Here is a 24,099-nt window from a genome sequence, read left to right on the forward strand (position 1 = left end):
TCATCTGGGTTTTTCCTCTTCCTCAGTTTACTGCCGTCCGCTTTTTCCCTCCCTTTCTCCTGCCCCCCTAGCCCTCCCTCCCACCCTTTATTTCCCCATATATTCCTCTTCTTTTACCCCTGAATCCAAGCATCATGTCTAATATTTTATATTCTCTTATTCTGTATTGAAGCCTTATATTCACTCTGCATTGAAGCTTCTCATGGTTTGTAAATGTTCCTTTGTTTTTCTAAACGTTCGAATGTTCTAATGCTCTAATGTTTAATGTAACGCCCTCCCGCGACGGTTCTGTTTTACTGTAAACCGGTGTGATCTGTATAATTTACAGGAATGTAGGTATATAAGAAGTCAAAATAAATAAATAATCTGTATCTTTTGTATTTCTTTTAGGAAAAAACTGATATAAATTTGATTACCTAAATGTGTTGAACATTTAAGAAATTAACATTCATAGCTTAGTTTCTGTATCAGTATACATTATAATGTGTATGTTATAATATAAAAAAATTAATAAATTAAAAAAAAAACACACCTCACCTGAGCTAAAATATTCCAATTTATCCCTGTCAACTGAAAAGCAGAATGTAAATACAAACAAAAAACTCACTTTGAAATGTTCGTGTGCCAATGCCAGAAGTCTAAGTAGTAAGATGGGAGAATGTATAGCAATGAATAATGACAGACTTAATTGGCATCTCAGAGACATGGTGGAAAGAGAATAACCAATGGGATAGTGTTATACCGGGATACAAATTATATCGCGATAACAGAGAGGAGCATCTTGGTGGCGGGGTGGCGCTTTATGTCCGGGATGGCATAGAGTCCAACAGGATAAAGATCCTGCATGAGACTAAACATACAATCAAATCTTTATGGGCAGAAATCACTTGTGTGCTGGTGAAGAGAATAGTGATAGGAATATACTACCTTCCACCTAGCCAAAACTGTGAGATGGACAGTGAAATGCTAAGAGAAATTATGGAAGCTAACCAAACTGGTAGTGCAATAATAATGGGAGATTTCAATTACCCCAATATTGACTGGGTAATTGAAACATCAGGGCATGCGAGAGAGAGAAAGTTCCTGGATGGAATAAATGACAGTTTTATAGATCAATTGGTTCAGGAGCCAACGAGAGAGGGAGCAATTTTAGATCTAATTCTCAGTGTAGCGCAGCATTTGGTTAGAGAGGTAATAGTGGTAGGGAAGCTTAGCAATAGTGATCATAATATGATCAAATTTGAATTAATGACTGGAAGGGGAACACAGTATATAAATCCACGGCTCTAGCGCTAAACTTTCAAAAGGGAAATTGACAAAATGAGAAAAATAATTAGTAAAAAACTGAAAGGTGCAGCTACAAAGGTAAAAGGTGTGCAACAGGCGTGGACATTGTTAAAAACCCCCCAAAAAAACCCATCCTAGAAGCATAGACCAGATGTATTCCATGCATTAAGAAAGGTGGAATGAAGGCAAAACCATTACTGGCATGGTTAAAAAATGAGGCGAAAGAGGCTATTTTAACTAAAAGATCTTCATTCAAAAATTGGAAGAAGGATCCATCAGAAGAAAATAGAATAAAGCATAAGCATTGGCAAGTTAAATGTAAGTCACTGATAAGACAGGCTAAAAGAAAATTTGAAAAGAAGTTGGCCATGGAGGCAAAAACTCACAAAAACTTTTAAAAATATGTCCCAAGCAGAAAGTCTGCAAGGGTGTCAGTTGGACCATTGGATGATCAAGGGGTTAAAGGGGCACTTAGAGAAGATAAGGCCCTTGTGGAAAGATTAAATAATTATTTGCTTCCGTGTTTACTGACGAGGATATTGGAGATAGACCCGTTCCGGAGGTTTTCATGGGTAATGATTCAGATCAACTGAACCAAATCATGGTGAACCTGGAAAATGTGGTAGGCCTGACTGACAAATTGAAGAGTGGTAAATCACCTGGACCGGATGGTATAGACCCCAGGGTTCTGAAAGAACTAAAAAATGAAATTTCGGACCTATTAGTAAAAATGTGTAATTATTATTAAAATCATCCAATGTACCTGAAGACTGGAAGATGGCTAATATAACCCTGATATTTAAAAAGGGATCCAGGGGTGATCGGGAAACTATAGACTGGTGAGTCTGACTTCAGTGCCGGGAAAAATCGTGGAAACTGTTATAAAGAATAAAATCACAAAACATTTAGATAGACATGGTTTGATGAGACACAACCAGCATGGATTCACCCAAGGGAAGTCTTGCATCACAAATCTACATTTTTTTTTGAAGGGGTGAATAAACATGTAGGCAAAGGTGAACCAGTAGATGTGGTGTATTTGGATTTTCAGAAGACGTTCAACAAGGCTTCTAAGAAAACAAAAAACTTGTGGGATAGGAGGTGATGTCCTTTTGTGGATTGTAAATTGGTTAAAAGACAGGAAAAAGAGTAGGATTAAATGGTCAGTTTTCACAGTGAAAAAAGGTGAACAGTGGAGTGACTCAAGGATCTCTATTTGGACCGATGCTTTTTAATATATTTATAAATGATCTGGAAAGGTGTACAATGAGTGAGGTGATTAAATTTGCAGATGATACAAAGTTATGCAGAGTAGTTAAATCTCAAGCTGATTGTGATGAACTGCAGGAGGATCTTGCGAGACTGGAAGATTGGGCTTCCAAATGGCACATGAAAGTTAACGTAGACAAGTGCAAAGTGAAGCATATAGGGAAAAATAACCCTTGCTGTAGTTCTATCTTAGGAGTTACCACTCAGGAAAGATCTACGCATCATAGTGGATTGAAATAGTCGGCCCAGTGTGCTGTGGCGATCAAAAAAGCAAACGGAATGTTAAGAATTAAGAAGGGAATGGAACATAAAACAAAGGATGTCATAATGCCTCTGTATCACTCCATGGTGAGACCGCACCTTGAATACTGTGTGTGCAGTTCAGTGGTTACTGCATCTCAAAAAGGATATAGCTGCACTGGAGAAAGTGCAGAGAAAGACGACCAAAATGATAAGGGGCATGGAACAGCTGCCCTATGACCAAAGGCTAAAGAAGTTAGGACTGTTCAGTTTGGAGAACAGACTGAGGGGGGATATGATAGAAGTCTAGAAATTTATGAAAGGACTAGAATAAGTCAATGTAAATCAATTATTTTCTCTCTCAGATAATAGAAGGACCAGGGGGCACCCCATGAAGTTAATAAGTAGCTCATTTAAATAAATGAAAGAAAATTCTTTTTCACTCAGTGCATAGTTACTGCTATGATGGCAATTAATAAGCAATAGTAGCTTGTGATTTATCTAATGTTTGGGTACTTGCTAGGTACTTGTGTCTTGGATTGGCCACTGTTGGGAAGAGGAAACTGGGCTTGATGGACCCTTGGTCTGACCCAGTATGGCATATCTTATGTGCCTCAGGGATCTGTACTTCGACTGGTGCCTTTTAGTTTATTTATAAATGATCTGGAAAGGGGTATAATGAGTGAGGTTATCAAATTTGCGGATGACACAAAATTATGCAGAGTAGTTAAATCTCAAGTGGATTGTGATGAACTGCAGGGCCACCTTGCGAGACTGGAAGACTGGGTTTCCAAATGGCAGATGAAATTTAAAGTGGACAAGTGCAAAGTGATGCATATAGGGAAAAACAGCCCTGGCTATAGTTACACAATGTAGGTTCTATCTTAGGAGTTACCACCCAGGAAAGAAATCTAGGCATCATACTGGATAATACATTGAAATCGTTGGCTCGGTGTGCTGTGGTGATCAAAAAAGCAAACAATGTTAGGAATTATTAGGAAGGGAATGGCAAATAAAACAGAGGATGTCATAATGCCCCTGTATCGTTCTATGGTGAGACTGTACCTTGAATACTGTATGCAATTCTGTCACCGCATTTCAAAAAGGATATAGCTGCACTGGAGAAAGTGCAGAGAAGGGCAACCAAAATAAGGGGCATGGAATGGCTGCCCTATGAGGAAAGGCTAAAGAAGTTAGGGCTGTTCAGTTTGAAGAAGAGACGACTGAGGGGGATATGAAAGAAGTCTACAACATCATGATAGGACTTGAACAAGTTAATGTTAATCAGTTATTTACTCTCTCAGATAATAGAAGGGCCAGGGGGCACTCCATGAAGTTAACAAGTGTCTCATTTAAAACAAATCAAAGAAAATTCTTTTTCACTCAGTGCATAGTTAAACTCTGGAATTCATTGCCAGAGGATGTGGTTACAGCAGTTAGTGTAACTGGGTTTAAAACCGGTTTGGTGAAGTTCCTAGAGGAAAACGCCACAAACTATTACAGTAATTAATAAGCAATGGTGGTTTGTGATTTATCTGTTTGGGTACTTGCCAGGTACTTGTGACTTGGATTGGCCACTGTTGATAACAAGATACTGGGCTTGATGGACCCTTGGTCTGACCCAGTATGGCATATCTTATGTTCACGAAGTTGGATCTCCAGGGCGCATACAACCTCATCTGAATCAAGCATGGGGATGAATGGAAGACTAATTTTAATTCAAGGGATGAACATTATAAATATTTAGTTATGCCCTTTGGTCTGTGCAATGCTCCAGTAATCTTCCAAAAAATGGTGAATAACATTTTCTGGGACCTTCTATACTCTTCTGTTGTGGTATCTCTCAATGACATCCTCATATTTTCCTGTTTTCTGACTATCCACAGATCCCAGGTAAAACAGGTACTCCAGCACTTATGCAAAAATCATCTGAATGACAAATTAGAAAATTGCCTCTTCAAGCAAGGGAACCTGCCTTTCCTGTGGTCCATCATCTCCTGTATCGGACTCAGCATGGACACTGCAAAACAGAAGGCGATCCTGGAATGGCCCCAGCCAGTGAGTTTGTGGGCACAATGATTTATTGGATTTGCAAATAATTATCAGCAATTTATCCATGGATTTTGAAAACCGGTCGATCCATTCACTGCCTTAACCTAAAAGAGAGCAAATACTAGAAACTGGCCGAAGCGGTTGAAGCCTTCCAGAAGCTCAAACAAGTCTTCACCCAAGGACCCTGTCTCCGGCATCTGGACACTTCCTGTCCTTTTATGCTTGAAGTAGATACCTCTTCCCTTGGGGTTGGGGTTATTCTCAGTCAACACTGCACAGAAGGTAAACTTCTTCCTTGTTCATTTTTCTCTGATTAAGAAAAACTATACTATTGGAAGCAGTCAAACTTGCCCTGGAAGAGTGGCGGCATCTCCTAAACAGCACTCAATACAAAATCACCTTATACACAGATCATAAAAACCTAGAATACCTTCCACAGGCTCAATGCCTCAATCTTCGGCAAGCCCGTTGGTCTCTCTTCTTTTCTCAATTTGATTTCAGGCTCCACTACTGACCTGCCAAGAAGAACCACCCAGCAGATGCATTATCCCATCCCTTCCTAATTGAAAATATCACAGAAGCATCATGACATTATCATTGACCTGGCAAGGATCCCCACTTCCATCCCTGCAGAGAAGATTGCTGTTCCCAAGAGACTCAGAGAAATAAAGTATTGAAATGGGAGTACGATTCCCTTATAGTAGGGCACCCAGGAATATCCAGAACCATCAAACTCCTGCAGCACCAATACTGGTGGCTGTGTATCAAGGAGGAAGTAAAAGACTAAGTAAGATCCTGCCCATCCTGCGCACAGAACAAAACTGATTGTGCCTGGCCCTGTGGGCTGTTACAGCTGTTGCCGGCCCCCAGGGAACCCTGGACCCACATATCCACCAACTCTGTGGTAGATCTTCCCCTCTCACATGGCTCCACGGTAATATGGGTCATCACTTAGTGCATCTTGCTGGACCTCTCCCTCAGCTCCTGAACTAGTCTGCCTCTTTGTGCATTCTTTTGTCTACACAGATTAAGAATATAAGAAACTGCCATACTGGGTCAGACCAAGGGTCCATCAAGCCCAGCAACCTGTTTCCAACAGTGGCCAATCCAGGCTACAAGTACCTGGCAAATATCCAAGCACAGAGCAGATTCCATGCTACTGATGCCAGTAATAGCAGTGGCTATTCTCTAAGACATCTTGATTAATAGCAGTTAATGGACTTCTCCTCCAAACCTTTTTTAAACCCAGCTACACTAACTGCACTAACCACATTCTCTGGCAACAAATTCCAGATTGCCGTCCCATATTGTCTCTGACAGGGACATTCACCTTACTGTTATCGAAAGGTCTTTCATCGCAAATTCAGCTTCTCTCTGGACTTCATTACAGCCTATCACCCACAAGGCAATGGGCAGACCAAAAGAACTAATCAGAGGCTCAAAGCTTTTCTCAGCCCATACGTAACAGAAGACAGGATGACTGGGCCCCTCTACTGCCTTGGGTGGAATTCTCCCATAACAATCACAAACAGTGCCACCGGTTCTTCACCCTTCCAGATTGTGTATGGAAAACACCCGTGGGCACTACTCCCGCTGCCTTGCGCTGTTGTTTGCCTGACAGCCAGTCTCACTGCTCAGGAACTGAATGCCCTCTGAATTTAGACTACTCAACTAATATTGCAAGCTGCCGCACGAGCTAAAAAGTATGCTGACACCAAATGCTGACCAGCACCTTAACTCATGGAGGGCTATCTGGTGTGGCTTAACACCCAACACCTACATCTCAGAGTTCCTTCTCTTTGCCTGGCGCCACATTTCATTGGACTACACCCCATTCAATGGCAGATGGGCCCTGTCACTTTTCTATTAAAGCTTCCCAAAACACCAAGGATCCATGACATGTTCCACATGTCCTTGCTGAAACCATTAATCCTATCCTAGCCCTCCAGAGAGCTTCCTACTGCCACAGACGAAACTTTGGAAGAAAAAATTTTGATCTCTCATAGGCGGTGTGGCAAACTTGAGTACCTCATCGCCTGGAAGCATTCTGGCCCAGAAGAAAACTCTTGGTAACCTGCCACCAACCTTCAAGCACTGCATCTGATAAGAATTCCCCTCAAAACCAAATCCTTGGATTCTAAGGGACTTAAGTGGGGGGCTATTGTTATGCTTGCTGGCTGCTCCTGCAAGCTGGCTCACTCACCTAAACACCGTTCCCCAAGCGCAGCAGAATACCTCAGTCTCATCAATGCATGGCATGAAGCCACTGCTCATGCTGCCTTGTGATACGCCCCAAACTCGGCCAGATTTAAAGGGGCTGCAGTGGAAAAAGACCTGTGATGCCCTAAGATGACGTCATACACTTAGCCCTATAAAGGACTTCCTCTATTCCTCTCTTGCTGTCTCAGCAATGGGTCGACTACCATTCTGATAGTGTGAGTTGCTGCTTTGGTATCTTGTCTTCATCTTCAGCATCGTCCAGCCCTGCCTTGCCTTCTTCAGCCTTAATCTGTCTTCCCTTGGGCTGACCTCCGATACTGACCATAGCCTATGACTTAAACATCCTTGTTCGCCACTTGCCTCGACCATAGCCTGTGACCTGACCTTCTTTGTCTGCTGCTGCCCCAACCAAGGCCTGTGTCCTGATCATGCTTGATTGCTGCCAGCCCAGACCACAGTCTGTCATCGGTACTTCTCATTGGTCCTCACTTCAGAAGGCATTTGACAAAGTCCCTCATGAGAGGCTTCTAAGAAAACTAAAAAATCATGGGATAGGAGGCGATGTCCTTTCGAGGATTACAAACTGGTTAAAAGACAGGAAACAGAGAGTAGGATTAAATGGTCAATTTCCTCAGTGGAAAAGGGGAAACAGTGGAGTGCCTCAGGGATCTGTACTTGGACCGGTGCTCTTCAATATATAAATGATCTGGAAAGGAATACGATGAGTGAGGTTATCAAATTTGCGGATGATACAAAATTATTCAGAGTAGTTAAATCACAAGCGGATTGTGATACATTACAGGAGGACCTTGCAAGACTGGAAGATTGGGCATCCAAATGGCAGATGAAATTTAATGTGGACAAGTGCAAGGTGTTGCATATAGGGAAAAATAACCCTTGCTGTAGTTACACGATGTTAGGTTCCATATTAGGAACTACCACCCAGGAAAAAAATCTAGGCATTATAGTGGATAATACTTTGAAATCATCGGCTCAGTGTGCTGCAGCAGTCAAAAAAGCAAACAGAATGTTAGGAATTATTAGGAAGGGAATGGTTAATAAAACGGAAAATGTCATAATGACTCTATATCGCTCCATGGTGAGACCGCACCTTGAATAATGTGTACAATTCTATTCGCCGCATCTCAAAAAAGATATAGTTGCGATGGAGAAGGTACAGAGAAGGGCAACCAAAATGATAAAGGGGGATGGAACAGCTCCCCTATGAGGAAAGGCTGAAGAGGTTTGGGCTGTTGAGCATGGAGAAGAGACGGCTGAGGGGGATATGATAGAGGTCTTTAAGATCATGAGAGGTCTTGAACGAGTAGATGTGAATCGGTTATTTACACTTTCGAATAATATAAGGACTAGAGGGCATTCCACGAAGTTAGCAAGTAGCACATTTAAGACTAATTGGAGAAAATTCTTTTTCACTCAATGCACAATAAAGCTCTGGAATTTGTTGCCAGAGGATGTGGTTAGTGCAGTTAGTGTAGCTGGGTTCAAAAAAGGTTTGGATAAGTTCTTGGAGGAGAAGACCATTAGCTGCTTGATGGACCCTTGGTCTGACCCAGCATGGCAATTTCTTACATGTTTATTAACCCCTTCAGAAAAATGAAGCAGATTTGTTAGGCAAGACTTCCCTTGGGTAAATCCATGTTGACTGTGTTCCATTAAATCATATCTTTCTATATGCTCTACCATTCTGATCTTGAGAATAGTTTCCACTATTTTTCCCGGCACTGAGGTCAGGCTCACTGGTCTATAGTTACCCGGATCGCCCCTGGAGGCTTTTTTAAATATTGGGGTTACATTGGCCACCCTCCAGTTTTCAGGTACAATGGATGATTTTAATGATAGGTTACAAATTTTAATTAATAGATCAGACATTTCATTTTTTAGTTCCTTCAGTACCCTAGGATGCATACCATCCGGTCCAGGTGATTTGCTACTCTTTAGTTTGTCAATCTGGCCTACTACATCTTCCAGATTCACAGTGATTTCATTCAGTTCGTCTGACTCATCACCCCTGAAAACCATCTCTGGAACTGGTATCTCCCCAACATTCCAACAAAACTTCTACCTGCTAGGAAAGGATTTCCGGTTTCCTTTAGGTTTGTTCTCAAGCAACCTATGAGCCTTGGACTCGCCTAAATGCTTGACTGACTTCTCCAAATCCTCCCCAAAAAGCAACCTGCTATGAAAGAGAAGATTGCCAAGCTGAGATTGGGACCACTTGTTCATTTATTTATTTATTTATTTATTGGTTTTTATATACCGGAAGTTCCTGTATACAATACATATCACTCCGGTTCACATTTAACAGATATAGCTATCGCCGGGTAGGCGGTTTACATGGAACATATCAAATATAATATAATGAACAGAAGAACTATAATACAGTGTAATATATTATATTAAGAAACAACTAAGATCAACTTAGGTAACAACTTGGAACAAAAAACTGACTCAATGTGAGCATTACATTATTGTGGTAAGACAAGGCTGGATGTTTGTTCTTCCTGCTTTAGCTCTCTGGGAAAGCTTGAAGGAAGAGCCAAGTCTTGAGTTTCACCTTGAACGTTGTATGGCACGGTTCTAGGCGGAGGTCCGGTGGTAGTGAGTTCCAGAGTGACGGGCCCGCTGTGGATAGAGCGCGTTTCCTCAGGGTAGATTTTGCAGGTTGGGTGATCATTCTGTTCTGGTATGCCCTTCTGGTTGGTTTGTTAGAAGAGTGTAGTTGAAGCTTTCAGCTGGTCCGCCACCACCGCCGGCCCCACACGCTCCACCACCTGGCTGTCCTCCATCTCGTAGCGGTCCATTTGGCCCATTTGCGTAGCCATAGCACATGCCTCGCAGACACTGCTGAAATCATATTCCTGGCTGTTGTGCAAATTAATCATACAAGGATTCTGTACTAAAGACCAACCTGGACTCTAGCTCCATCTCTCTCTCTTGGAGAGAGTCTCTTCAGAATCTGCCACAGGGATCTGCTGCACCTAGCATAAACAGGCCCAGGCCATGAAACTGCTACAAGCTGCCTCCCTGAGCACCAAAAAAGAAACCTCGAACCTCCTCTTAAGATGGATCGCCATCTCACAATCTTGGGAATTCTTAATAGCCCCGCTCCCTCAACAAGAATAGTAGTTTTACTAGTAACTACAGAAACGTAGACATCCACCCTGGGCATTCTCAGAAACAAGGTCCAACTCTGCCACCATGGCTTTGCCAAGCTTCAGACCAGTCTCTGGAACATGCCACTATTTAAAGACCAAGACCTTTACCTTTTGGTGAAAAGGGAAAGCCTGAGAAGGACCCATTAACACATCCAATATGGGATCTTCATCTTCCTCTCTGGGTCTCCCCTGCTCTTCTTAATTGCTAACTCTGTTAAGGCTTTAGCAATCATGGCAGGCAACTCCTTTTGCTTAAAGAGTCTAACCACCTTGGTGTCATCCCCCTCCAGTATTGGACTCTCACCTTCCTCTAAAGGAGATTCTTCCACGTCGTTGTCATTCCCTGAGAGGTCTACAGGAATCTCTGGGGTGAAATTCTCATCCGAGCCCCTGACTCTATGTCCAAATCTCCATGAGTCAATCCTCCTTTACCTGGGATGCGATGGACCCAAGAAGCCCCCCCCCCCCTTCCCAAGGAGGCCCCTTTCTGGAGAGACCCACCAGCTGCAGCACCATTCTTAATTAATGCCTTGTGCATTAACAAAGCTTACCTCTGGAGAAAAGAGTTCCTCCTGATGCTCAATACTCTTCCTCCCCGAAGCACCCCCTGACTTGACCTGTACAACCCCATAACCTCTCCTGACTGTGGTGAGAAGAGAGGGCCAAGCAGAAACTCCTGTTTGATTACTCTGCATCATGGAACAAACAGGTAACATGGCTGCTGTTCCTTGCCTGCCCACATCTGCCTTGGATCCTAAAATTGAGCCCTGGGACTGTTGTTTCTTTATCTGGCCGTAGTTCACTTCCATGGCTGCTGTCCCCTCTCCCAAGAAGCCCTCCCCGTTGCTCCCATATAAATCACAGAGAAGATGTCACTATCCTGAGATCCCAACATTTCCCGTGCTGTGCAGGAAGGACCATGCTGTACTTGCGTAGTGAGAAAAAACAACTGGTTGACTTGTTCTGATTTCTCCTTTCCCTCCATGCACAGCAAATTCTTGAAAAACTCTTCCCTGCACCAAAGGAGGAACGGACCTGATCCCCTATCCTCTCAGTGTTAAGGTAGCTCTGGATGCTCACAGTTCCACTGAGGTCTAGTCTTTTTTATTTATTTTTTTAATTATTTGAAGGGGAATTCCCTATACTAAACTAAGGCAGCCCAAAGAAAGAAATACTTTTTTTTTTTAAAGGTGTCTTCTGCCAGGGAGGCCCTGGATTCGCATAGAGTGGGAAGGAGAAGAAAGAGAGAGGAAGCCAGCTTCCCTGGCTATCAGACCTTCCTTGAGATAAGAGTCAAAGACAAAGAAGAGCCAAAGATCCCCTGCTCGGCCCTATTCTTCCAGGGGGAGAGCCCAATCATCAGGATCTTACACCCTGGAAGCAATTTCAGTACAGAAGTCCAACTGCAAGTTAGACACCCCTATCTGCTGGAGACAGAATACAGAGACTGTAGGTAACATAGTAATTTAAGTACAGTAAAGCATTTGCCTTCTGTTTCCATCTGCTGGTACAGGAAAAAAACCCATCCATCTGGCCTGGTCTACTGGGACAATCAGGAAGCAAAACCATTCTGTTGAATAATTTTGCATATGAAGGATAAGTCACTAGTGCTGGAAATTTTGGGACCATATCTTCCTAAAGCAGTTGTTTGATCTTTGAGTTATTTAGTTTCAGTCCCAGGACTAAGGCTCTCTCTAATGATGTGGGGAGATCATTGATGTAGATGATAGAGACAAAGGTTCTGGCAAACTGATACTGGCATAAACATGACTTTCGAACAATTCCAAATATATACATTTTACTGTTGTACATTTGAGAAATATAATATGTAAAAGAAACTCTTGCCTGACGTGATATTTTTCTTTTTGCAGTTAATAAAAAGATTACAATTGAAAATAGGTTATATTTTGGTTGCTCTGTTGTCTATTTTCTTTCCCTATACTATCAGTGACAATAAAAAGTTAACAAAAAAATTAAAGTATGATCTCCAATGAGTTTTCACAGGGTTGTTCTTTGAGGGAGTATTATAATTCTTCAGTCTAATTACCAAATTCTGGGGGTGAAGGAGGAGGGGAGGGGGGGATATATGATTTCTAGTTGAACTATAAGAACATTTTAAGGTTAAATACTTGAGATTAAACATATATATAGTCTCAAAGAAGGGTCCCATCAGCTGAGTGATGACCACACTGAGATCCAAGGACAGTGCAGGTGGTTTTACAGGAGGTTTAAGTAAAGTAGGCGTGTTATAAAACACATTTTTATATTATGGGAAGGAATTGTTTGTTCCTTCCTCTTGATTGTGATAAGCAGCGATTGCACTAATAAATTCTGATTGAATTTGCTTTTAAGCCAAATTTGGATACATGGCGAAGACAATCTAGCAAAATTTGTTATAGGATAGAAGAGATTTACGCTCCTGCTTGTACACATACAGAAAACTCCTCTCCCTCTTGAATGTGTAAGATGCTCTATTTGTCAGTATTCTTAATTGAAGTAGAACGTGAGAAACATTGCTTGAATAGCCAAGTGAGGCTAAACATTGAAACAGATGAATTCTGTCTCTTCTGAAGAATGCTGCAACTACCACTAAGCACTTGGTAAAAACATGGAGCGGGAGTGACGCAACTACCACTGGAACTTGGTGAAAACATGAAGATGGGGGAGACTGAGAATAGGTTGAAGGGTAGTAACCTGTATTGAAGGTATAGAGATCCAAAGAGCAACCTGAAAATCTAGTCTATGATCTGGGTGTATTAATGTGTTTATATATCTGACATCTAGAGAACAAAGCTGGGCAAGATTATGAGCAATGTTATCTTGAAAATTCTTTGTGAAAAAACTTATTCAGGGCTCTGAGATCCAAGATGGAATGAGGCTCCCAGGGTTTTTTTTATATTAGAAGGTATCAGTAATAAAATGTTTTCCTATTCCCAAAGTAGAATATACTAATTAGTGCTTACTTTGAGTAGGGAAGAGATTTCCTGATCTAATAAATCTTGATTTTAGATTTGAAAAGAAGATTTTATTGGAGGAATCCTTAGGCATTGTAGTCTATGTCCCTCCAAGATTTTGAGTTAACTTGAACAGCTGGTTCTCAATAAGGGTTAGTCTTCCCTGAGGAGGGATTTGTATTAGCTTTGAGATTCTGATACTGTCAGTCAAGTCAGGATTCTTTAATGGTCATGAGATCTTTATCTCTGAATGGGAAGAGAATTTATTTATTTATTTATTTTAAATCTTTTCTATACCGTCGTTTGGAGGATACCGTCACAACGGTTTACATCAAGGCACATAAAATTAATGATACTGTGATTTGAACATTTACAAGTGTGCCATAAGGTTCGGTAACATAGTTTATTAGGTGTAACATCTGTGATAAAAGAGCTGCCGCTTTTGGGAGGGTGCTCAGAACTTTCTGCTAGTGGGGGAGGGCCCACAGTTGCAGAGTGTCTATAAGATGGAGCAGTGGTCTTTTATGGAGATTTGTCTCTTTTACTTTATGCCTATTGTACAAGGGGCATTGACCAATCTTTCATGGACATCTCAGAGCAGAGGGCTTAAAGCCTATGTTTGCCTATGCACAGCTCTACCTTAACTAGGGTGGATCCTGGTTGCTGGTGATATTTTTTTTAAAAAGAGCAGCTTTTAAACTAATTCATGGAGGAAAGCAGACAGCTACTCAAGAATGCATGGTTCAGATTGAAGTATCTTCAAAGGATACTGGCAAAATAGGGAAGTCAGTATATACCGATGGAATTAAATAGACAAATATGAAAGATGCCAAATTATCTGTATCAACTGCTAATAAGCAAGTTGTGAATAAAAATACAATATATACTAAGTTGACTGTATGCAAATGCCAGAAGTCTAAAAAACAAGTTTACAGGCTGATACAATAAGGCATGCTTGGCTGAGCACACCATTTAACCTGCAATTGGCCATGTGTTTTCGATGCGCGTCTATTACCCCTTATACAGTAAGGGGTTTAGCGCATCAAAAAATTGCGGTCAACCCTCCCCCCCCCGAAAACTAATAGCGCTCATCACATGCAAATGTATGTTGATGAGGCAATAAGTTCCTGGGATACTGAAAGTAAAATATGCGGCCAAGCTGCACATTTTATGCACAGAAATAAACATCTACCCAAAGCAGGCGATATTATGTCAGATGAACCAAAACTTAAAAAACAAAAGTAAAAAAAAAAATGTGCCCGCTGGTCAGCAAAACAGACGCTCAATTTTACCAGCATCCTTTTTCCTAACCTGTAGCTGTCAGCAGTTTCAATAACCATAAAGACATAAGAACATGCCATTCTGGATCAGACCAAGGGTTCATCAAGCCCAGCATCCTGTTTCCAACAGTGGCCAATCCAGGCTACAAGTACCTGTGCCAAGTACCCAAAAACTAAGTATATCCCATGCTACTGATGCTAGTAATAGCAGTGGCTATTTTCTACGTCAACTTGATTAATAGCAAGTAATGGACTTCTCCTCCAAGAACTTATCCAAAACTTTTTTTAAACCCAGCTACACTAACTGCACTAACCACATCCACCTGGCAACAAATTCCAGAGTTTGACTGTGCATTGAGTGAAAAAGAACTTTTGCCGAATAGTTCTAAATGTGCAACATGCTAACATCATGGAGTGTCCCCTAGTCCTTCTACTGTCCGAACGAGTAAATAACTGATTCACATTTACCTGTTCTAGACCTCTCATGATTTTAAACACCTCTATCATATCCCCCCTCAGCCGTCTCTTCTTCAAGCTGAACAGTCCTAACCTCTTTAGTCTTTCCTAATAGCGAAGCTGTTCCATTCCCTTTTTTTGTTTTTTATATTTTATTGAATTTTGTTAAATTACATGTAACCATGTCAAAACATTGCAAAATACAACAATAAACTATGAACAAGCAAATAACGAAAGAAATTTGTGACTGTGGTTACTCCAAACCCCCTTTCTCACTCCCTCCCCCCCCTTAACCCCTGAATCCCCGCCACTGGCACAGTCCAACAGTGTCCAACTGAAGATAGAGGTAGGAGCTCCCAGTCTCTGAGATCTCCTTGCTGATGCCCCAATGTAGAAGATACGCCATCTCCAAGGTGTCGTTGAAGGGTTGTAACATAAAGCTGTTTAGCGATTGAAAGAGTCCAGTTTTATGTTTCTCGATGAACAAGGAGCATGAGATAATCCATGAAGACAGCCCATAGCCATAAAAGCTATGAAATAGCTAGGAGACAGGCAAGAAGTGCCCAAAAATATAATAACTTCCATCAGGTTTAATCGATATACCATATACAATAAGACATTAGCTATTCATGTTGTCAACATAAAGGTTCATAGCAAATCGGTATGTATGATCGCTACTGGAGATGGTGCTACTGGATTAAGCCTAAGAGTGGGACGGATAATAATCAAATTCAGAGAAAATCACTTGGTGGGCGCAACGGTTTCCATATTGCTATGTGCTTGGCAACTTTATCATGTTGTAATGCAGTAAAGAAGTCCAAACCTTTATGAATATGCAGTTTCCCTAGTACCTCTTCTAGTGTGGGAATTTTAGTTGATTTCCAGTGCCGAGCAATAGAAAAGCATGCCCAGAGCAGGATGTGCATACTCAGTGTTTGTTGGTTTCCATTTAACAGGGCTACAGGGGCATTCAACAGGGCAGAGATAGGCTGTAGGGTAACTAAGTCCAAATATCTGGATCAACCACTTATTCAGGGCTTGCCAGAAAGGCACAATCAATTTACATTCCCACCATATATGAAAATAAGATCCAAAAGATCCCTGCAATCCCTCCAGCATTTTGGCGATATGGAAGGGTAGATTTTGTTCAATTTTTCTGGATCCATATGCCACCTATATAACATTTTATAGCTATTTTCCTGTAAACGGGCGGATATTGAACATTTACTCGCTCTTTGATATAGTAGAATTCGCATTTTAGAGGGTATTGGGTCCCCTAGATCGGCTTCCCATTTTAGCAGATGGGGCAGAGATGGCTCATCACAGTTTGTGAACATAGAGTATAGTTTGGAGACCCCTTTAGAAACTGTATAGGCCTTTATACACAGATTCTCAAACAGTGATCGAGTCCCTCTCATGCTCTGGCAAGTACATAAGTCATGAAGAAAGTGTCGGACCTGTGCGTAAGGCAGAAAGCTATCTTGCGATAGATTATATTTATCCAGGACTTGTGCCATGGTCATTATCTCCCCTCCCTGAATCAGGTGTCCAAGCGTGGTGATGCCCTTAGAGTGCCATTCCTGAAAAATCTTAGCTTGATGACCTATTGCAAACAGTTTATTATAAGCTAGGGAGGTTTGATAATAGAAGAGATGATTACCCACCACCTTCCTCCTCCAGCAATCCCAAATTTTAAGAGTGATTTCTAAGGACCATGGTATACAGGAAATTTTCAGTCAGGTATATTTTGGTTGCCAGAGCATGGCAGCCATAGGCATTGCGCCAAGTATGCTTTGGCCTGCTTTGACCCATTGTTTGAGGTGAGTAACCCTGTTCATATCGAGTACTGCTTTCAATTGCACTGCTACATAATAGGCTTGTAAATCTGGCACTCCAAGCCCCCCCCCCCCTGTTTTCTGTGCTGATAAAGAACACGCCTGGCTTCCCTAGGGGGACGTTTGCGCCATATGAAGGCAAAAAGTTTCCTTTGCGTTTTACGTAAGAAAGTTGTTGAGAGGAAAATAGGCAGTGGTGAACAGATATAGAAACCGGGGTAAAACATTCATTTTGATTATGGCTATTCGACCAAGCCATGTAAAAGGCCCTTTATGCCATTTATCTAGGTCACGATCAATGGCTTTGGAGAGGGGCGTGTAGTTAAGAGCATGAAGGTCAGTGAGATTAGCGTTAATATGGACCCCTAAGTATTTCAGAGAGTTCTTAGCCCATCTAAAAGGATGTGCGCTAGTAATTTGACGTATATCATTCGAGGGCAGATTTATACTTAGTAGCTCAGATTTTTCCAAATTTACTTTGAAGCCAGAAACATTACTGAACCGTTGGAGTTCAGACTCCACCTCTACTAATGAACTAGTGGGGTGTGACAATGTAAACATAATGTCGTCTGCAAAAAGTGATAGCTTAAAAGTGCTATCCTTCAGGCGAATTCCCAAAATGCCTTCAGACCTCTTAATTCTAGTGGCAAAGGGTTCGAGAAAGAGGGCGAATAAAAGTGGGGATAGGGGACACCCTTGTCGAGTGCCTCTCTGAATGTCAAATCTGTCGCCATATCCTCCATTGACTTTTACCGCTGCTTGTGGTGAAGTATACAGTTGAGATATCCAGCTTAAAAAGAAAGGTCCAAAATTCATTTTAGATAGAGTTTGGAACAGAAAAGGCCAGTGGACCATGTCGAAGGCCTTCTCTGCATCTATAGATAACAATGCAGCAGGGATATTCTCCTTCTTCACCCACCACACCAAGTCCAGAATTTTCCTCACATTGTCGGCCGCCATTCTATGTGGCACAAATCCCACTTGGTCCGAATGTACTAGGGAAGGTAAATATTTATTTAGCTGAAGGGCTAGAATGTGGGCTAGAAGTTTTAAGTCTTGGTTGATGAGAGAGATGGGCCTGTAATAGCCACACAATGTGGGGTATCTGCCAGGTTTGGGTAGAACAGTTATGCCCGTTGTGTTGGATTGTGCATAAAGGGAGCCAGCCTCCCTCCCTCAAGTAATTAAAAAATTCCACTAGGCATGGAGCCAAGCAGTCCGACAGAGTTTTATAATATTCCCTGGGTAAACCGTCTAGTCCTGGTGATTTTCCATTTTTTAGGGTTTTAATTACCAATATCACTTCTGCAGTAGTGATAGGAGCGTCCAATTCTTGTTGAATATGAGTTAGTATAGGTAGGTCTATATGATCTAGATAGGCAGCGATGTCCTGCTCTCCAATCTGAGGGTTAAAGCTATACAAAGAAGCATAAAATTCTGTGAAGCATTGTCTGATATCGACAGGGTTCCTAGATATTTGACCATTAGAGGTTTTAATTTTGGTTATTATACTGTGCGCTAAACGCTCCTTTAGCTGATGTGCTAAGAGTTTGCCTGCCTTATCACCACCTTCGTAGTATTTTTGTGTTCTTTCTAGATTGAAAGCCAAGTGAGAGTCGTCCAACGTAGCTAGTTGAACGGCCTAAACGGAGGATAACTCACAAACCAGGCTTGTCTTCAGAGACTCCATCAGATCAGGGTTAACTCGGTGCAGCAGAGTGGGCTTCAGATGGTGAACACGCCATCCTGCGCAGAAAGACTCCATCATTAATGCAGGGCAACAAGCTGAAGACAGAAGATGTAGGATCACTTCAGCTGAGCAAGAACTTCTAAAGTTTCAGGTTCCATAACTGCCTTTGGCAGCGCATGCTGCAGGGAGCGCGGTTTACAGTATATTTAGTATTCTCCTGTTTTAGCAACGGGTACATTTGATAGTTATCTTGTGTTATCATTACAAATATTTAGGTGGGTGGGGGATGGGCGGGAAAGATGGCCTCTGGTACGACATGGCGAATCCCCCTACCAAGGGATCCATAAACATCGACCTCCGGATCATGCAGGCACAGTGGGATTACCCCAGCCTACGGCCACAAATGGTAAATGGTATCGCAATAGTGGTAGATATTTTCACTACTTTCTACAATGTATTTCATGTTGTCTTGGGCGTGAAACTTGGGGGAATGGATTGGAGCTCATGTCTAATCATTTTTTCTACCAATTTTTACCACCTTGAAAGGTATGTCAATTAGAATAGCTACGCTCAATGTTAAGGGCCTCAACACTTACCGAAAGATATATCTATTGCAGAGAGACCTTAAAAGGCTTAAGATTAATATTATCTTTTTGCAAGAGACACATGTAAGGAAAAAGACATGAGCGCCTGATATCTTTCCGAGATTTTCCTCATGTTTATTTAGCTGCTGCTGGAAAGGACTGCAGATATTCTGGCACTGGCATCCGTATCTCATCGACCATTTTATTTGATACACTGGAGCACCTCATAGATGACAAAGGTCAATATGTTTTTCTTAAAATCAGAGAGGGCAGTGATGTCTATTCCCTAGTATCAATTTATGCTCCCAATCACAATCAAGCAGAGTTTATATCCAAAATACAATCCATAATAGATAAGCATGGGGAGGGGAATCTCATCTGGGGAGGTGACTTTAATATTACATTACAAGCAGACGTTGATAATTCCCACACGAGCAGTTCGATTTCCTCCTCCCAAGGCCAGAAAGCAAGGAACATACTACGGTCTGCCATAACAAGGGGCCATTTAGTAGATATCTGGCGTCACCGCAATCCAAAGACCAGAACTTATACCTTTTATTCAACCCCCTCACACTTCCTACTCTCGCATTGATTACTTTCTAGTGGACAAATGTCTAGTCCCAAAAGTTATATCAAGCACAATAGAACCAATTACATGGTCCGATCATGGGATGGCATGGTTTGAATTAGAGAGTCAAGGGGGTCAATCTTACTGGAAGCTCAATACATCTCTATTAAAAGAAAAAGCCTTTGCCCAGTATCTGACTACCCAACTAAATGAATATTTCCACCTCAATAAAAGTGCAGAGATTGTCCCGAGCTGCTTATGGGAGTGTTCGAAAGCAGTAGCTAGAGGACATTGTATAGCTAAAGCCACAGTGGTTAAAAGGGAATGGGAAAACAAGCGTCAACAGCTGCTTACAGATATTAGTACCCTCTCTAGCCGACATTATCAAACTCAATCCCCTAAAGAAATTTCACATTAATATTTTTGTGATAAGTGAGATATTCCCATATTGACTCTAATTCTTTGTTTCTAAATAGTTTTTGCATCCATTGGTATCATTTGAGGTATATTTAGTCTCTCTGTGTTTGCGGCAGCCATCTTGAAAGTTGACCTTTTACAACAGCCACGTGTGTTTTTGGTTAAAAAGTTCCTCTACAGGTAAAAATAAAATATTTTTTACAAATTTTGCTGGAAAACTATACAAAAGTGTTTAGTTATCATTTTGATTTTATTTATTTTAAAATTGAAAATGTTTATAGATATGTAAATTGCATCAATTCCGTGATGTTCCCAAATGGGAACAATGGGCACAACTGTGACTATGTTCCCATTTGGGAACATCCTTATATTTAAGTGATTTAATATTCAATATGCTGTTATATCTTTACAGAATGTCTAAGAAACGACTTTCCAGTGCAGAAGCATTAACATTCTTTTTAGATGAGTATCAAAGTTGTGAAGATGGTGAATCCTTAGAAGAATATGAACGTTTAGCCGACGTTATCGACGAAGCCGTAGAAAGTGATGACATAAGAGACATAGTGCTGCTACCTCCAAATAAAGTTGATAATGTGTCTGATGAAGAAGTGATTGACGAAGATGATCTACTGCCTTCGGCTCTGCCAAATGAAGTGCCTGGAACTGTAGCTATACTAAAGGATGCGGCAGCCATAGAAAATCCATTATGCCATGAGGTATTCTTTGATAACTTCTTCACCTCATATGATCTTCTTCTGGCACTGCAAAAGCAAAACATCAAGGCCACTGAAACTGTTCACGAAAATAGGTTGAAGCAGTGCTCATTGATGGAGACAAGCCAAATGAAAAAGAAGGAGAGAGGCTGCTTTGATGCCGTATGCGACGGACATGTCTTGGCTGTGAAATGGCATGACAACCAGTGTGTTATTGTAGCTTCAAACTACAACAACATAGAACCACTGGGAAAAGCAAGAAGGTGGAGCAAAGCCAGAAAGTGTCCAGTTGACCTTCCACAGCCAGCGGTAATTGGCTTATACAATACCCATATGGGAGAAGTGGACATACTGGACAGATATATGGCAAACTACCGTCCAGTGTTTCATTCAAAGAAATGGTGGTGGCCTCTATTTGTCAACGGCATCAACATGGCAGTTGTTGCAGCTTGGCGTCTTCATGTTGAAGTAGGAGGTACATTTGATCACCTGGAGTTTCGTCGGGACATTGTTCGCACCCTGCTTCAGCTTTCAGAACATCGCACACCATCGAAATCTGGACCTTCCAGTAGACCAGTCAGCGATGTGAGGTTTGATGGTTATAATCATCACCTTACTTCATCAGAGAAACAAGGAAGATGTAGGATGTGCAAGAAAAACTCCCGCCTGGTGAGCACCAAGTGCAGGGTTCCGCTTCATCTTCATTGCGAATAGCAGTATCATACCCAATGATCATTGGATCAAACAAACTCTGCTAATTAAATGGTTTTCTGTAGTTACTAGTTTTCCTCAAAACTGCTTAAAATACTTGAGTATGATTTTAATGTCATTAGTTCATAATTAAAACAGTGTTGTTCCCAAATGGAAACACAGTACCATATGTGCCCATTGTTACCAAATAGGAACGAAGCGCCATCTTGTGGACGTGACAAATATTAAAAAAAATTGTTCAGTCAATGATCCTCTCATGTCATGTGTTTCAAACTTTAAGCTAAACCAATATTGCTTCACTACGTAAGATTTGGGCATTAATGGGCTATGGGCCTCGATAAAGGACATTCCTTCCTGTTAGCGCTCCTTGATATCGCCGCAGCATTTGATACAGTAAACCACACCATTTTAGTAAATTGATTAGCAGACATAGGAATCACGGGATCAGTACTCAGGTGGTTTGACTCATTCCTCAGCAAGAGAGGATATAAAGTTAAAATCAATAAGGAATCACCATGTACCAATTCCCCACTTGGAGTCCCCCAAAGCTCCTCCCTATCCCCTACCCTGTTCAATATCTACCTCCTCCCTCTTTGCCAACTATTCACGAATCTAAAACTGGAATTTTATATATATGCAGATGATGTACAAATTTTGATCCCCGTAGTGGATTCTTTGGCAAAATCACTTAAGCAATGGGACTCTTACCTGCAACTGATCAAACTTCACCTTACAAGCCTTAACTTGGTACTAAACACAGCCAAGACAGAACTCCTTCTCATCACACCAGAAGACAGTGACCACCAACAGCAGTCGCATGTTAACACTCAAATCACCCAAGCTAGAGACCTGGGAGTCATAATCGATAGACGTCTGAGTTTCAAGAAGTTCATAAACCTTACCACCAAGGATTGCTTCTACAAACTACAGGTGCTCAAAAGACTCAAGCCTCTGCTATACCATCACGACTTCAGAACTGTCCTACAGGCTATTTTGTTTTCCAAGGTAGATTACTGTAATTCGATTCTCCTAGGTCTCCCAGCATCTACCATAAAACCCCTCCAGATGCTCCAAAATGCGGCAGCAAGAATCCTGACAAACACTAAAAGGAGAGATCACATCACGCCCATACTCAAGGACCTGCATTGGTTCCCAGTGAATTTTAGAATCCTTCACAAATCACTCACTATTATTCGCAAAAGCATTCACCATCAGGTCCCTCTTGACCTGCAATTTCCACTCAAACTACACATCACAGCCAGACCTATTAGGGAAGCTTATAAGGGATCCCTATATGCCCCACCATATAAAGCTGTGCACCGATCATCTATCAGAGAATGGGCATTTTCGATAGCTGGTCCTTCTAACTGGAATTCTATCCCCCCGGACCTACGACAGGAATCCTGTCTTCTGACTTTTAAAAAAAACCCTCAAGACATGGTTGTTCGGTCAAGCTTTCTTTCCCTTGAGTCTATTCTTTCACTACTATAGCACAGCCATGACACAGACTAAATGTAGACCTCCCGAGATTCTACCACTTATATAATTGTATTTAGTTATCTAATTCCCACCTGCTTTTCTAGTTCCCAGTTGCATTCCCTTGTTTTATTGTAACTTTTTCTTCTCTTTCTAGTTAATGTTTATTGTAGATTGTTAATGTTATTGTTAAGATCTTTGTTACCTGTAAACCGATTTGATTTGTATCACGAAAGTCGGTATAAAAAAAGCTTAAATAAATAAATAAATCCTATTTTCTTCTCTTGGATCCTTCTTCCGATTTTTGAATGAAGATGTTTGGGCTAAAATACCTCTTTCACCTCACTGTTTAACCATGATGGTAATCGTTTTGCCTTCCTTCCACCTTTCTTAATGTGTGGAATACATCTGGACTGTGTTTCTAGTATGGTATTTTTTTTAAATTAATTTATTTATTTCAACAATGTTCACACCTCCTGCACACTTTTTACCTCTGTAGCTGCTCCTTTCAGTTTTTTCTAACTATTTTTCTCATTTTATCAAAGTTTCCCCTTTGAAAGTTTAGCACTAGAGCCGTGGATTTGCTTGCTGTCCCCCTTCTGGTCATTAATTCAAATTTGATCATATTATGATCATTATTGCCAAGCAGTCCCAACACCATTACCTCTCAGCAAATCCTGTCCCCCACTGAGAATTAGATCTAAAATTGCTCCCTTTCTCATCGGTTCTTGAACCAATTGTTCCATCCAGGAACTTTCTCTCTCTAGCATGTCCTGATGTTACATTTACCCACTCAATACCAATGCCGGTAGAATAGAGCGTCGGTTGTTGGACCCGCTTACAGCCACCTCTACTGCTAATAAGGAGGCGCTATTGTCCCTAGCGTCTCCTTATTAGTGCACCACCTAATTAAAATATTAGTGCACCACCTAATTTAAATTTAAAGTCTCCAAAATACAGTGTTTCTTCCCCCTAGCAGAGACCCCTAAATACTGTCAGGCCGATAGGAGCGCACTGTTAGCCTGCTATTGGACGCGCGTTTTCCCTTACCCCTTATTCAGTAAGGGGAGGAAAACGCGCGTCCAACCCGTGGCACCTAATAGCGCCCTCAACATGCAAATGCATGTTGATGGCCCTATTAGGTATGCGCCCAGCAGCACGGCAATTTCTT

The 24,099-nt window shown here is 41.5% G+C and overlaps 2 protein-coding genes across 4 annotated transcripts in view; one reads left to right on the plus strand and one right to left on the minus strand.

Annotated features, from left to right (window-relative positions):
* BAZ1A (bromodomain adjacent to zinc finger domain 1A) overlaps positions 1-24,099 on the minus strand; it is a 514,327-nt gene that overhangs the window by 17,349 nt on the left and 472,879 nt on the right. The gene's annotated exons all lie outside the window — the stretch shown is intronic.
* LOC115090177 (piggyBac transposable element-derived protein 3-like) lies at positions 18,287-23,158 on the plus strand. 2 transcript variants are annotated; one of them, XM_029598947.1, is made up of 3 exons: positions 18,287-18,610; positions 19,187-20,208; positions 20,441-23,158. In XM_029598947.1, the coding sequence occupies exon 3, from the start codon at positions 20,442-20,444 to the stop codon at positions 21,453-21,455; it is 1,014 nt and encodes a 337-aa protein (XP_029454807.1). In that variant the 5' UTR covers positions 18,287-18,610; positions 19,187-20,208; position 20,441; the 3' UTR covers positions 21,456-23,158. The 2 variants fall into 2 exon arrangements, with proteins under 2 accessions (XP_029454807.1, XP_029454806.1); XM_029598946.1 differs by lacking the exon at positions 18,287-18,610 and having other exon boundaries at positions 18,773-20,208.

This window comes from Rhinatrema bivittatum, chromosome 4 (assembly GCF_901001135.1).
Source record: "Rhinatrema bivittatum chromosome 4, aRhiBiv1.1, whole genome shotgun sequence".
Lineage (NCBI taxonomy): Eukaryota > Metazoa > Chordata > Amphibia > Gymnophiona > Rhinatrematidae > Rhinatrema > Rhinatrema bivittatum.

Coding starts and splice junctions, on each gene's coding strand:
- LOC115090177 (XM_029598947.1), top strand. CDS start 20,442: ATGTCTAAGAAACGACTTTCCAGTGCAGAAGCATTAACATTCTTTTTA.